This window comes from Nicotiana tabacum, chromosome 4 (genome assembly GCF_000715075.1).
Source record: "Nicotiana tabacum cultivar K326 chromosome 4, ASM71507v2, whole genome shotgun sequence".
Taxonomy (NCBI): Eukaryota; Viridiplantae; Streptophyta; class Magnoliopsida; order Solanales; family Solanaceae; genus Nicotiana; species Nicotiana tabacum.
In genome coordinates, this window is record NC_134083.1 from 44,221,846 (window position 1) to 44,238,236 (window position 16,391).

Genomic DNA, 16,391 nt, shown 5'->3' on the forward strand with positions numbered 1-16,391 from the left:
CATGAAAACAATATACAATTTCACATTCAAAATACATAACCATACATTTGAATATAACATGGTGTTCAACAATTACGAACACTCAAACCTGATAGCATTAGACCTATCAACCCGGAATTGAAACCTTTCAGATATTGCATAATGCTCCATCACCTGTTTCAATGTAGCCTTATCCTTATATACTTATCTAACCATAACCTCTCTTTGATTAGTTTTTGAAATAATCAAATCCGTGTCCAGTTCGAACACCTCAATTGGTTCGCCTGAATTGACAGACTCAATAGCAAGTGTATCATCTGTATCAAAATTACACCTTTGATTTGCTTCGTCAATTTGCATAAGGTCGTCTTGAATTAAACTACCTCCAGCTACAACTTCTTTGTCAATTGTTGTTATGCACAAAGGATACATCCCAAATTCTCTGTTCACTTTTTTCAACTCTACATACACCCTGTAACCCATGTCGTTATGTATTTCCATTGGCGTGCAATTTCCATCTACTTTGTATTCAATTTTAATTGACTTTGAGCACAAATCTATGTCGAGTTGCTTCGAAATTGAAGCAACCAAATCATTGTACGACGTATACTCCTTTATCAGTATCCTCTCAATCAAATAATCGACATAGTTACTCTCATTGTTCCACTTGCCAGAATGACGCAGTAGCACAGTTAAACTTGCTATATGTAAAATCGAATTATACCGATTTCTGTATATAATTGTATGAATCTCGAATTTTATTGGTTGAAAACAGAACTTCCACGAACGATAGCAATAGAAAAAGGAAGGATTGAAAATCTTGAGATTGCTCTGTTTTGTTGTATTTTTCGGCTGGGAAAAATATTCTACAGATTCGTCATGAAATACAGATTCTGGGTGATATGAATCTCGAATTTTATTGGTTGAAAACAGAACTTCCATGAACGATAGCAACTGAAAAATGAAGAATTGAAAATCTTGAGATTGCTCTGTTTTGTTGTATTTTTTGGCTGGGAAAAATATTCTACAGATTCGTCATGAAATACAGATTCTAGGTGATATAATTGAGTTAGTTGAGTTATATTAGGAGTCTATTGTGTTAATTGATTCACTTACCGTTTTAAACCAGCTGAATAGACCACGATTTACGCAATTTACGTTACTGTATTCGCGAATACAGCTCGCGAATACAGTCGAATACAATAATTGCTTAGCTGGACTCCCATGTTTCACACTGAGTTTTGCTACTGTATTCATGAATACAGTAGCTTAAATACATCGAATACACTCTATAAAAACTGAAAACATAGCTATAGGAAGTAATATAGTAAATGATAGCTACAACTAGCTAATAACCACTAAACAATAGTGGTTTGTGAAATTTCTCTATAAATAATGCATTGAGTATACATGATTATACGCATATTATATATTTGTCGATTATTTTTAATTTGACAGATAGGATGGACAGCTATTTAGGTTAATACTTCTCTAAAAAAGATAGATCATTTGATTGGTGCATCTCATCTCATCACATCACATAATATGAACGGAAATCTAATGCACTAAAGGATCATTTGCCTCTTTTTATTGGAAAATGGTATAGGCATGAAATTCTACATTATTAACACAAGGTACTCTGCACACTGCCAGTATAACTTTTGATTACCAATTCTTTCTTCTTATTTGATTTGAGACATAAGTAGGACAAAACATGTGTTAACAATACCTAAATTTGAACGCCTAATATGTATTATTTAAGGACCGGGAAAAACCCAACCTGAGGAGAAAGGAAAACGAAAGCATATTGAACATTACACCTTTCTCTCGTAGTTTGTAAAATTTGATTCAATATTATGATTTACTTCTCCCTCTGTTTTCATGCTTTTGGTCCAAAGCAGCCAACTGCTACCAAACTTCACGAAGGATTTTCATTTGACAGGTAGAGCAACTTCGCCAGGATATAACAGTGAATTCTTTCGAGTATTGAGATCCTAGAATTCATGTAAATGTGAGAATCGTGAGAACTTTATTTAAAAGATATCCATATAAAAGTTATACTACAAGATGCGACAATTTTACTTTTAGCGCAAAGCTTTTAATCATCAAAAGCAAAGACTAATAATTCTCTACCTTTTTTACTTCATACAATTCTTTTTATTTTGAGATGTTTCAAAATAATCGACACTATTCTATTAATAAAAGTTATATATTTTTCAAGTATTTTAACCTATTTTGAATTACAGATTTTAAACTTTGGTGGTTTCTGTCTAAGCTATTGATTAAATATTTATTTACTACAACTAATATAATAACCAACTCAAATTAACATCTTACACTCCTTAGTTAAACATCATCAACACTTACCAGGTTCAAGTGCTACTAAACACATACTATTCAACCTTTTCTTGAAACTAATATTTCTCGCCTTCCAAATCCTTTTTTTTCAAAAAATAAGAGAAGTGTCCAAACCATTTTGAGGCAACTCGACTAATTCCACCCGATTACTTGCTACCTCCCACCAGCACAAGTACCACAGTAAATCCGTCCACAAGAAGAAATAACATAGTCTCCATTGAAATTTGAACCTGAATCGACCCACACTAGAATTCTGCCATCAGGGTATCAAAAATGAAAAAAAGCAAAACTCACTGAACTCAAGTCACTAACAACTGAAAACTCAGCCAAAAAGTTAGCTAGAGTCAGAATCAAGATTACCAGAAGATTATTGCATTTGGAACCAAACTAATAAGCATCTACTCACCTCATCCCCTTCCTCAATAATCCGAAAAAGAAGCAAAAAATAACTGCAATTACCAATCATTAACTAGCAATGTGCCTTTCGTGATGAACCTCATTTCTAGCCCCCTCCAAGCAGAGGCGGAGCTAGTATTTCAATCTTATGGTCCTTTTAAGTTACTGGGTTCTAAATTAATAATTTGTACATATTCAATATATTTTTAAAGACAAATACAAGGTTTGAATCAAAGCTACTGGGTTCGGCCGAACCCGCTCCCGGTACTCTAGCTCCGCCCCTGCCTCCAAGAGTAACGAAGGGCCCCAAAAAAAAAAATATAGACACCTTGCATAATGCAGAAGATCTCTATATCTTCAGAATAAAGACCTAAATGCACCTCATACCCTGAACCTGAAACAAGAAAATAATCTAGGCTTGCCACTGAAGGAATAAGAGCGCCATTCAGGATATTTTAAAGCTGCAATGACACCTTCCTTTATCTCTCTGATGTATTTCTATGCAGATACAAAACCATGAACATAATCTAGAAAGCATAAAAAGACCCTCATAACAAGCACATAATGCAACACATGCCAAAAATTTTCAAAACTTAAAATATAACGTACTTGCAGCAAGAATTACTTCTACAGTTGAAATTATCTGAGAATGCGATTGCACTCAAGTGTATGCAAGCTCAAGTTAGAAAATAAGTGGATCCTGTGTTAGGGTCATCCCATAGATATAATTCTTCTACTATTGCATGGTCTATCATTCCAGTAAGACGTCAGATGATGCAATTTGAATTCTGAGCTCAGTTAGGTGGATAAAATGTTCATTATCAAGATTCAGGGAGAAAAAGAAAAAGCAGTTATTGCAGTCGAAGCTAAGAAATGCCTACAGCCACCAGCATTGCTATAAAACGAAGACCTAATACCAACTAGAGCTGAGACAACTCGAAGTTTTACCAAGTCCCAACAGTAAACACGCCAAAGCAAAATCCTAGATATTACTCATCAAGAGATCATTCGATGTCAAACTAGAAGTGTGATTGGGAAGTGTCAAAAGAAATTGACTCGTCGAATGACACAATACTTCTCCTTTGAAGGTAGATTGACAGTATGAACTCAGTCTTGGATGGCATTCCACCATATCTAATGTCATTAATTCCCAATCCATTAGAAGCGGAAGAACAATTGAATGAACTCAAGAATGATTTCTTTGTGGGAAGGAAGGAACAAAAAGATAAGATGGACTAGAGTGAAAAAAAATAAAAAGAGATGGTGGCATGGGGAAGGAAACAATGAAAAGAAGAAAATTCATCTTATGCTAAAGTGATTGATTAGAAAATGGTTGGGTGTAATCCTTCATGAGGAATTATAAAGAGTGGGAAATTGACAATATGACTAAACTTCAAAAAAGATCAAAATGGGTTAAGATAATTCGTACTGCATTGGCAGAATTGCTATACACACTATAAAAAGAGGCTCGATAGTGGTGCCAGATTCAATGAAATGGAGGTAACTTAAGTATGGAGCATAAGCCTTGGTGGGCAAAGTCACCCGATACATGTGTTGGCTGGAGGTAGCAGTTACCCCGTGTAATAGTCGAGGTGTGTGCAAGATGGTCTGGACACCACTGTCATTCCAAAAAAGAAAAAGATGGAGAGTACTCTGTAGAATCTGGCCATAAATTGCTAGCCACATAACACATCCCATACAGTGGCCTGGGAGAATAATCTGAAATATGGAGGCCACTCAACCACACCACACCACCCCCCCACCCCACCCAAAAAAAGGAAGAAGCTAGTTTTTTGTTGGTTTGCCGCTCATGAGGTCTATTCAACATACTAATCCCCAGAAACAAGCATGGTTATTTGCATAGGTGTTACATGTAGCAAAAAGTAGTGTAGAGATGAATCATCTACTTCACACTGTCAGGTGAAGAAGAAGAATTGTTCTGTTTGTATGGCTTAAGATAGGTGATACCACAGACAGTCAAGGAACTGCTTTGGAGCTGGCAAGAAGACGAAAGGGAAAGAAGACAGTTGACGTAAAGTTTTTTTAAAAAAAAAATTAAGACAGTGAACTTCAAGTATACAATTCCAGCTTGTGTTTTTGAATAATCTGGTTCGTGAGAAAGCAGAGGTAATTCGATGCAAATCAGATGGACCACACAAACTTTTTGATACAGTAAAAACCCCCGCCCACGAGTCAGCATTGGCTTTTTCCCTGGATGTAATGATTTAAATTCACGCTATGTCCTCAGGTCTTTGGATGTTTAAATGGTAAGGGTACCTGAGTTTTTCCTGCGTGCACTTCTAAAGCCTCGTTGGCGTTTTCAGTTGGAATAAAGTTTCTTTCTGACTTATCAAAAGGGGGAAAACACTGCTGATATGGGGTGAAGAACATAAAGCATCACAATGGGCACCGAAGATATAATTATGATAAAGCTGACTCGTAGAAGAAAGTGATAACCACAAATATTAGCTGACGCGCTATAGTACTATACCAGTGATTACTCCAAATAGTTGCAAGTCCTTACTGTGAGATCTCTCTTGGTTGGACGTGAAACCAGAAAATTCTGAAATTTCAAACTACAATGCATATTTAGGAAAGTGTATAGTGAAGTCAAAGTGCACTTGGAGCTTCAGTTAATATGAGAAGTTCAGAGCAACAAGAGAAAATCAATAACCTATGGGAAGTTAAAAAGCAACCCCTTAGTCAAACAAGATTATAATGTTTAAGGAAAATCGACATACCTACCTAGCACAACCTAGGGTGTGACTTACGGTCAATGAAGTGGGATGAAACCTTGGAGACCAAGATTCAAATCCCAACAGAGAAAAAAAATGTTAGGTGATTTCTTCCAATTTGTCTAATCTTTGGTGAGGAGAGTTCCCAATACCTATGTTGGTGGGAAGTAGCAAGTACCCCGATGGAAGGACACTGCAATTATCATTTAAGAAAACAGCAGCATAGCAGACATTTGCGAAGCCTAAAATATTTTACTCACTACTGGAATTCCTGATTAGCTATCTATCGAAGCCTACTTTGGTAGGCTTGCAGTTAAGTTTGCCTTGTGTGACTTGTCACAATAAAACAAAAGCAAAGAACAAAGGAAGGGGCAAAAACTAGGATCAATGTCACTAGACATAACTCATAGCAGGTAAGATAATAAGATTTGGAATTATGTATCCTCCTACAGTATCTGCTTAGTTGGCAGCCAAATGATTCATTTGGAAAGAGAAAAGAGATAAATAGAAGGAAAAGATAAGCACAATGCGAATTCATGCGCAAATACTGTGAGAGGCCTTTAGATATCCCCGTAGCTTCACATACCCAACAACAACAAAAAACCCAATGTAATTCCACAAGTGGAGTCTTGAGAAGAGTAGTGTGTACGCATACCTTACTCTACCTTGAGAAGGTAGAGATGCCTAGTCACATACTAATACTGGATAATATAGGCATTATCCACAAGCAGCAACTTCAAACAGGACCATATACCGAAATGCCACTTATAATAGATAAGAAAGTGTGTAAAAATAAGAAAGTGAGTTATAGATATACACACACCCAAAACACTGAAACTGTTTCATTTGGGAGTAAAAGGAAAGCAGCTCCAGACGAATAATATTTTCCGTATTTTCCTTTTAAACAAGAACACAAAATAACATCTCCAGATACAAAGTCACTTTGCGTCCTTGGGATACAACAAGTCAGCAGTAAATTGCAAACCATAAGCAGGACAAGGAAACTATAATGATTAGCTTACCAAGTATCGTATCCATATGATGAAATTATGGTCTGAACTCTGAAGAGCTCAATCATAGACCATTGTATCACCAGATCTCACATATAATACATATACATCTCACAGAGTTATTACAGTAGGTGAACAAGAGTATAGCCAGTCTCATTGAAATTGTTTTTAACACTTTCAGGTCAACAAAGAAACAGAACATCTGCAGCCTATACTCTAGACATGCTAGTCCTTAGAAAGTAGGCATACCTGTCTCCAAAGACCTGCACTCTACGTGCCTTTTCTTTTCATATGGTGCAAAACAAGAGGTGTTCCTTCAAATAGATCCAACAAGTAACCCTCTAAGTCCTCTAAAGTATACTTTATGTACTTCCCCGCATTTCTTCCACTCTCTAAATGACCCCCAAACCTCCCCAAAAAAGACCGATATGCAGGTAGCACTTTTTCAGAAATAGATATTCTCAGTTCTTCGCGCAGTTGAGCATCTGGGACCTTCCAACCCGTTTGGATTCTATAAATTTCTTCAAAACATACGTTGAAGTTCTTAAACCTCTCCTTGAGGACTGTCTTTGAGGCATTGCTTGAGCTTCCACCAAGCCCTTCATCCTTCAAACAAGATAGAACCTTGCTCCACGAAGCTCTAAGATAACCTGTAGCATGTTGTCGAATTTGACCCCTTCGCTTTCTGACCCACTGATCACCTAAAAGTTTTTGAAGCTCCGAATCTTTCACTTTCTGAACTATGTAATGTACATTATTCATCAAAAATATATATTGCATTCCACTATCTTCATACATTCTCGACTTCCCTTCAAGATTAGCTTCCAAAGACTTGATCAGTAACATCAACCGCCTCCCAAGTGGTGGGACATTCTCAAACTCCAAATTATCACCATTATCAATCCGCGAACTGTCAGGTTCACATTCACTCTCTACCTTCTCTAAAAGTCCATTCAATGTATCACTATAATCAACCAACAATTTCACATAATTCATAACATAACGAGTCAATGGGTGGATTTCACCTCCTTGTGTTGGTTTCTTTGAAGCCTCCCGCTGAACTGCATTCTCAAACTCCACAAACGTCCCAATAGCTGCTTCTCCTAGGCCATCTAACACCCCTTTTGCCTCACTACACACCATTTCACCAGATTCATCGTTAAAAAGCAAGTCTATGTCAGACAAAACATCTGCGAGGGCATCATACATATCCAGAATCCTAAACAACTTCTCAGACGACCTTCGCCCTATCGCCACAGCTTCACCAAAATTCAAGAGCTGCATCACACAGCCCTTTGCAGTTTCCATAAAGCACACTTCTTTAATCAACTCTGAGCCTACAAAAATCTGTTCACACAAGCTCTTTTCAGCAGATAAAAGGATTCTCACCAGAACTTTTACAGCATAAATCCATTTCTTCATTTTCTCGTCCAGCGACTGCCATTCAATCCTATGGACCTCCTCAATGCTCAGTTTCTCAATGCCAAGAATTGCTAGACACTCATCAAGCACCTCTCTACGAACACTAGAGTATACTTGACAACATTCCTTTTCATATCCGGATCGAATCATACGGTTAGCAATCTCTCTCAGATCAATAATAGCATCCGGATATACCAAATCAAGGGAGAATTCATCTCCTCCAAGGCTCTTCCCTTTGACATGATTGTACCTTCCACTGCTAACATCCTCCTGATCCTCGGAGGAAGTGCCGGTTTCAAAATCAGGGATTTCGACAGCAGATGAAGAAATGGAACAACGGCGAATGAAGGAGGACTCGTGGAGGCGGCCAGCATCGAAGGGAACCGTATTGCCAATGAGAATATGGCGAAACTCATCTTCTAAATGAGCCATGGCATGTTGAAGAGCAGCCTCAGCTCGGTCCATGACGAGATCATTTTCCGGCTGAAGATTCAGATCGTCGGTCATCTGAATAATCTCGTCAACGGCGGCGAGGTAATCCAAGGTAGAATCAGGATCGGCGTTGGGAGGGGAGTTCCAATGAAGGATAAGTTGCTCGGCAGCTTCGAATCGAGGATCCACAAAGGAATCATCGCCTCCGGCAGCGGCAGCGGCAGCTTTGGCGGAGTTAGGAGTGGAGGAAGATGAAGAAGTCATGAAATTGGAGAGCTTAGAGAGGCGATTATCGAAGGTAGATAAGATCATAAGCATATCATCAGTGTCAACATTTGTGGAAGTGTTGAGACTCTTGACGATCTGTTGAGCTGCAGCAAGAACCCTATCTTGTCCTTCTATAGTCGCCGCCATCAACCCTTCTCTCTCTATATTTTCCTTCCTTTCTCTTTCAACCTGGCTGTATATTCTATATGTGTGGGGATTGAATTGAATTGATATATATATTGTATAGAAATTTGGGGGGTTTTGAAATTAGGGTTTGGGAGAAATGGGGAAGGAAAATGGGTCCTCAATGGGAAAGAAGGGAGAAAGAGGACTGGAATTGTTTGGTGGGTTTTGGGAGTTGGAATTTAGGAAAATTCAAACGTCGATTGTTGCGTCCATTTCTGCAGCTGCGGGCGTGCGGGTTGTTTCGTTAGACTTGGGTTGGGGCTATTGCCTTCGTCCTTCCAACTTCCATCATGATAAAAGAGAATACGGTATACGACCTTTTCTTCTTTCTTTCTTTTTTTTTTTTAAATTTTTTATAAGCTTTTGTGCTATAGTACTAATAATTGCGTTATACGTTACGTCAGGATATATAATTTTAATTAGTTCGTATAATTTAATTATTTTTAATCAAGTCAGCTAAGTGGATCACGATTAGTGTTTGGTTGGCACATGTGAAAATTTATTCTCTAGATAAGGTTCACACTTATCCAACCAATGAGGCAACTAATTGATTATCTCATAATCCACACTTATTTAATGATCCGAATCAGTTTCGTACACCAATGCTGTTGATGAAAAGAATTTTGGTGAATTCATTTTGAAACCTCAAATTCAAAGAATAAATACATATACAAATAGATTTGGCGAGTACATCAAATGATCCTCTGTCCCATCAAATTGAAGGTCGTAAAGTTGCAAGAAGAGTATTGAAGTTATTAATTGCATCTCAATTTCAGGTTAATTGGATTAAGAAAGGTAGATGCGGCTCATTTGAGTGATTCATAAACCCTCGTCGGGATAAACTAGTAAGGGCTTCATCCTCAACTCAACTTATAGGAATGCTACTTCGAGAAATACTGCTTCAGAATAAACTAGATATATTGCGGGAGAAACTGTATATTTTCCTATGGCTCGGACCCTTTCACTCGAGTAGTCAAAGGGGATACTCATATATATATGGTGCTTTGCTATACAAATTTCTGCATAATAGCTTAAGTCACACCAAACATTGAAAGACAGGATAGAGTAGAAAAAAAGCCTTTGCATTTCTTTCAATTTCTACAGCACCAAGAAGGGTCTTGTGTACAAGAGAAAGGAATCCACTTGTAAGAAACAACCCAAAATTACAAGAAACTCACCTTGAAAGAAAACCAAAATTTAAACAGACTCCACACATATTAGAATTATTCAGTTCACTAGAGAAGTAAAAGATCAGCATAAGTTCTTAAAGTTATTATTACGACTTAGACCCTGCTATTTGCTGGCAATGGCAAAACACCATCAAAGAAATCACCAAAGTAACCACGAGGTTCGTGAACTAGCTTTGAGATTATGTCTCTAAGAGTGATTACCCCCTCAAGATTTCCCTTGTCATCGACGACGTAGATCCTGTGTATCTTCATTGAGTCCAGCTTCATGATAACTTCTTTAAGGCTGTTATCTCTTCTGCAAGTAACCATGCTACTTAAATATGGGGAGTGCTTCTCATGCTTCTCCAGATAGCTTTGAACTGATGTCAGGAAGTTCTTTGCTGTTATAGATCTGCAGAGCGATAACCAATTAGAGAATGAGGATGATTTTGTCATTATTTGCACTCCTGGCACTTGTATTTCTTGGCAGTTGATAGCCAGCGCATTATTTGATCTCCATATGATGTGTGATCCAATGAATGTCATAATAGGATGTGCTTTAGTGTGAATTACAAAGAAATCAATGCAAAATGAATGGTTCAGATTCAATAAAAAGAACAATCAAAGATAAAACGGAGGGCTCAAAACTGTTTGGACGCTTAAGAGGAAAATATGCTATTTAAAACATATTCACAGCTAGCATTTATGATGTCCCATGTCTAGAAAAGTATATAGTACTTCTGCTTTTGCATGTGACAACCTTGAAATTATACTGCTAGCTATATGTTTTCTCTTTAGTCGTTATGGAACATGTAAATGTATGAAGGTCAAAGCAAACCTGTAGTCCTTGTAGATTTCAGGAGCAATGAGAAGGAACTGAATATCTCTGATGCTTATATTACCAATAGCTTTCCTTCCACCACTTTCGACCACAGGGACTCCTCCAACTCCCTTCTGTCTCATCAGCTTGAATGCCTGCAGCACTGGTTCATCCTCATTCACCTGGAAAAGAGAACAAAGATACAGTTAGCAAGTTATAAAATGCACCACGCAGATGTGTCAAAGAAAAACTTGCCTGTAGAATTGGTACCCGTTTTGACTTGAAAAGAATGAAAAAATAATAAGCATTAAAACATAGCATCTCTTTCAAGTTGCTGGTTGGGTGCTAATGACATGGATGTTCATTGCATGTTAAAGTAACTCGCCCAAGCTAATATCGAAATCTCTGGTTCATAGGATTCTTAAGCTTTTGGGCACTGTTACTACTCACTCTTTCTAAAACCAAATGCTATCTCCGGGATTAATTGTCCACGGATATAACACTTAATTGATAAAATGACAAGGCCATCTAAGGAATGTGTTACTCATACAAATAGTTTGTCCCATTGCTTTGCCAACCTAGATCAACCTAAAGAAGCTAAAGATAAATGGTTTTCTTTTTTTTAATCAGTGATCATAGTTTCTTGATTACTGCAATTTAAAGATATATCAACAACAAAAATTAGTAGAATCTTAAGAGAATAATGGACTTGGAAGACCAACTGCAAAGGTTGAAAAAGTGCTAGAAAAAAACAAATGAGATGCTTGGCACTTAGCAGCTTGTATGCCAACGAATTCCCCAAATTGAGACAGTTCCTAAAAGAAAAGGTGATGTGAAAAAATGTAACCAAGACGAAGTTGTATGGTGTTGGGATCAACAGAAGACCTGTGGCTGAAGACATACACTCTAATTTTATCACTTACAGAGTCCTGCCAGCTCATATAGGTAATCTGACAGAAAATGAACAGGTAGATTAAATTTGCGGACGGGAAATTGCACAATACGAGCTATTATACGAAGGAAGAGAACAAAAGCTGGAAAATAAATTATCTGCAATGAGCTCAGGTTCTGCTTGAATTTGAGCTTTTGAGACCTCAGGTTTATTTTTCTATGTAATGGAAACAAAACTGTGCTCTATTATAGGGTGATTTCTATATGTAACACTTAAAGTTATTCTAGCAACAATATAGCAGAAGATCAAGCTACTCAAGCAATTATATCCTTTGTTGCTTCGTGACAGCAGAAACTGAACTTGTTGAAGGTAACAATTGATAGCTTCTAAGTGTCATATGCTATTCAGCCAATATGTGTAAAGTGTAGATATCTTTTCTTTAAACTCTTGCATTGACCTGCTTGATCATAATGCACAAAAAGAAAATATTTACAAAAACAAACCAACTACCAACCACGTGATTGTAAGTGGATCATCAACCGTGCAGCCAAAGTAGGGGGCACACGAAACAAGAAAATAAAACAGAACAAAATGGAGCACTTACAAAAGCACAAAGAAAACATACAAAATCAGTCAATCAGGTAACCAGTTGCAGACTTGCAGCAAATATGCACAAGGGCTGGCATACTAACTTCAAGCACTCAATTTCGCGTACCGAAGCATATGATGAAGAAATAAACACAAGGAATCTTAAAATTGAAGTATCATCTTTTAGCAAGATTTGCAATATGATGAACACCATAGTAAATAGAAGGACAACATAATAATATATGTCCATAGATATGGAACGGTTACTTGGTTACTTACAACAAACAAACCACATGCTCAATAGCAGAAGCATAAAAACTCCAAAGCTCATACCTGAATGATGCTACTTGGCTTCATTAAAGGGAGGCCAAGTTCATATAATTTCTTAGAACCCCAGCTCTCGAACCAATGAAGACCAGCACATTCTTCTAGCATGTGTATAACAGCAGATTGAGTTATGATGTTATCAATCTTCCATTCCCCTAAATCAACCACAGGAATACTCTTCATTTTGTATTTAGATAGCAAGAGAAGCATCGTCAGAAAGGAGTTTGATTTCTGCAAAGCCAGAAATGGAGCCCAGCGGAATGAACCCGAAATGTCCCGAACCTAAGTAATCACATGTTACGGTGTTAGTCAGCACAATTTCCCGAATAGCTTTCTAAAAGGAAAATCGGTAAATGTTTAAGGAAAAATAACTAGTTCAGTATAAAGAAATAACCTTTGTATTCTTATAGAGATCTGACGAAGTTAATGTCTCAAAAAAGTTTCCAGAAGTCGCAGTTGGAGATTCAGGATGCAAACTTCTGAATCTCGGAGAAGAGACTCCATTAACAGCTGCTGCCAATGCAGGGCTGAGTGTATCATCTGGTCCATCGATTACCGAATCAAAAGCAGAATTTCCCTCCATTTTTTCTGACTGAAAAGTATGTGACAAATTGGTTTAAGCATCTTCATTGGAAAGGAGGACAATGTGCAACAAGAATTCCACTGTCTTTGTAACAATTTATTAGATGTTGATCCATTTGAAAACTTGCTTTTAACCTTTTCCCAGCTTTTAAAGGCAACATATGTTCATCAATTCCATAGTTGTGAATGGGAAGATACATGTTTAATTATGATTTATGTATGGGTGCATACCTGATGCAGGATCCATACCACAATGCCGGCAAATTCCACGATGCCAATATATCTATCAATCCAACTAGCATCTTCAGGGGCATCAACATCCACAACAGGTGCACTTAGTATTTTGTGCCGCGATAGTAACTTAACAGCTTCGGCCAAAGTTGCATCTGATCTTATCTCAATTACTGCAGATAAGAATAACAATCATTGCAACAACCAGATATTATTAGTACCATAAGAGAAATAAACCATAAAACACTATACAAAAAGAACCGCTAACAGATCAACTTTTCACTGGTAGACATTTAAGGATCCCAACTTAGGTCGCTTAACTCAACAAGCAAAGAATGAAGTGATTTCGGTATGCTGAAGAGTACTCTCATTTTTAAGATTCAGTTTCTCAATAATTTTCTACTGAAAATAACCAACGCTTAACCAACCAAAAAAATCTACGAAACCTCCTCCCAACTTGAATGACGCAGATTTTGTACCTTACTTTGTATTTTCTTGCTAGGCAAACATAAAAAAGGGGAGAGAGGGAAAACATCAATCGAATTCAGAGAGAGAGAAAGAGAAAAAAGGAACAAAACGAATCATGTTTCTCAACTCTGATAAGATCTCAGGGTAGAGTGATTACGATTCACTTGATAAAGTATGTACGCATGATCTTATTTGAACTATAGTCGATTGAGCAAAATTAGACACAAATCCTATAAATTCCTTCAGCTAAGAATGACTAAAATGTTAAATTCACCCCAGCTCGCACAAAACAAGCCTTTGATACACTTCTTATGCAGAGTATAAAACAACTACTATTACATAAAGATTAATTACATCTTTGTGGGTCATCAATCTCACCCACAAGCTACAATCAAAATTCTTAATATCTAAAACAAGTAATTAGCGGATACCAAGACGACGATCATATTGCTTTAACAACAAGAAACCTATGATAAACAAGGACAAGTAGTAGATTTACCTTGATTAGACGGAGCAGGAGGAAAATCAGAAACAGGAATGTTCTCGAAACAAGCGTTGAGCTTCTCAGTAGGACTAAGCTGTGGTTCTTGTACATCCCATAGATCCTCCACTTGCATACCTACCTTTGCTTCTGGGCTTCTTGGCGTTTGACATCCTTCTTCCATCACCATGCTTTCTCTCTCTTTTTCTTTTTTCTACAAACTTCACTCTTTCTTTCTCTCTGGTTGTTCCAAAGTGATTGAATAAATCAAGAGTTCGATGCTTGTTGCTTTCTATGAAAGTGATCCAATTATTACACTAAATAAAATACTAGTCACTCTTCCGATATTACTATTTAGTGCCAATAAAAATAGAAAATGCACGTGGATCATGATATGGTAATTCTGAGGAGCATGTCCACGGACCCGATATAACTCTTAACTGATGACCATAATTATTCTCCTTTTCATAATTATTAAAATAAAATTTATTGTCTAAAAATGTAAAAATATTTGTTGCTACAAAAAATTTAAAATTAAAATTAAAATTATCCTCATATATAGCTACAAGAAATAGTAATAGTAACTCAATGGTTAAAAGTTTCAATTAATCTTTTAATCACAATTTTGTAAAACCTTAAATTAATGGAGTATTATATTTTGTGACGAAACAAATACGTAGGAAGAGGGATCGGGTGTAAATGAAGCTGCGCGGTGAAAGTGGGATGATTGGGGTCGACGGTCTATTCGGGTAGTTATTCTTATCCAGAAAAGAGAAACCATTATTTTAATCGATTTAGAAGGCTAAGACTTATCCGGTTTTGCAGAAGAGCCAAATCCAAACAAGTAGTAATAAATCAGGGGGCTGCTGCATTTGCATTACGTGGACAATGCCGACTTTCATGACTGATTAAGACATGTGACAAGTGGCTTTTTATACTTCCATACAACTTAACTGTCCTTTTACTCTTTAAAGATACAAAAAATCCACCTCACGCAATAAGTTAAACATGCAGGCATACGAATTACGATGAAAGCCAGGGGCGGCCGGACCGCACTTGCTTTAGGCCCCAAAAATTTAAGGGCCCAAAAATTACTATTTCTCTCTCTATATTAGTATATTATTTATATAATTATCTCTTATTATTGATAAATTTATTTCTTTATTGTCATATTATTTTTTAATAACTCGATTTCTTCCTCTAATTAATATAACTAAAATAGTTTTCTGTCAATTTTATTTTATTTTTTTACTTAATTATATTTTTCTATTCATTAGTTGGTCACGTAACTATATCTAATAATCTAACTTATTATTTATTTTCCTTATATAAATTATACTCTCTCCGTCCCAATTTATATGAATGTGTTTGACTGGACATGGAGTTTATGAAATAAAGGAAGACTTTTGAAACTTGTAATCTTAAATAAATCATAGAAATTTGTGGGCTAGAAATTATCTCATTAATGGTAAAAAAAAAAAATCTAAAGTTGAATTGTTACCAAATATAGAAATGGACCTTACTAAAAAAAAGGAGACACTTAAGTTGGGACGGAGGAAGTATGTTTTCTGGGTTCTCCCATTTCAGTTGTGATGCAATCAACGTTAAATTCATTTGATTTTCTGTATTTTATAAAACTAAGTTCTCATTTTTTTTTAATTTCACATCCTCACTTGTCTAATTTTTTTAAAAACGATGTTCATTAATATATATATATATATATATATATATATATATATATATATATATATATATATATATATATATATATATATATATTGAGCATATTAACTCACACTTTGGACAGAAGCAGAGGCGAATTCAAAATTTGAAGTTCATAAGTTTAAGATTTTAACTTTTATATTAGGTTTTAAATTAATAATTTATATATTTTTAATAATTTTTTTTAGAATACAAAGTTTAGATTAAAGTTACTGATTCGGCCGAATCCGTAATCAATTAACTCCGCCCCGAAAGTAGTACTAGTAATTAAGTTATGACAGAATTAGTATTGCGAATAAAGGGGCAGAAAACGTGAATATTTTTGA

The 16,391-nt window shown here is 36.4% G+C and overlaps 2 protein-coding genes across 2 annotated transcripts; both read right to left on the reverse strand.

Moving 5' to 3' along the window:
• Positions 1-6,461: 6,461 nt before the first annotated feature.
• On the reverse strand, positions 6,462-9,109 carry LOC107823751 (exocyst complex component EXO70B1-like). Its single transcript, XM_016650458.2, has one exon. It carries the CDS (start codon positions 8,744-8,746, stop codon positions 6,749-6,751), a length of 1,998 nt encoding a protein of 665 aa, XP_016505944.1. The 5' UTR covers positions 8,747-9,109; the 3' UTR covers positions 6,462-6,748.
• Positions 9,110-9,848: 739 nt separating this feature from the next.
• On the reverse strand, positions 9,849-14,699 carry LOC107823752 (SNF1-related protein kinase regulatory subunit gamma-1). The gene is made up of 6 exons (XM_016650459.2): positions 14,362-14,699; positions 13,395-13,567; positions 12,976-13,173; positions 12,588-12,863; positions 10,793-10,956; positions 9,849-10,366 (listed from the first exon to the last, which is right to left on the reverse strand). The coding sequence occupies exons 1-6, from the start codon at positions 14,531-14,533 to the stop codon at positions 10,069-10,071; spliced, it is 1,281 nt and encodes a 426-aa protein (XP_016505945.1). The 5' UTR covers positions 14,534-14,699; the 3' UTR covers positions 9,849-10,068.
• Between the last annotated feature and the right edge of the window lie 1,692 nt (positions 14,700-16,391).

What these genes read in the sequence shown, in the direction of transcription:
- LOC107823751 (XM_016650458.2), bottom strand. Translation starts at nt 8,746, where the DNA reads ATGGCGGCGACTATAGAAGGACAAGATAGGGTTCTTGCTGCAGCTCAA.
- LOC107823752 (XM_016650459.2), bottom strand. Translation starts at nt 14,533, where the DNA reads ATGGTGATGGAAGAAGGATGTCAAACGCCAAGAAGCCCAGAAGCAAAG. An exon ending in TCCTGCTCCGTCTAATCAAG is followed by an intron (nt 13,568 to 14,361) that starts GTAAATCTACTA and finishes TCTTATCTGCAG; the next exon opens with TAATTGAGATAAGATCAGAT. An exon ending in ATCTCTATAAGAATACAAAG is followed by an intron (nt 12,864 to 12,975) that starts GTTATTTCTTTA and finishes GTGATTACTTAG; the next exon opens with GTTCGGGACATTTCGGGTTC.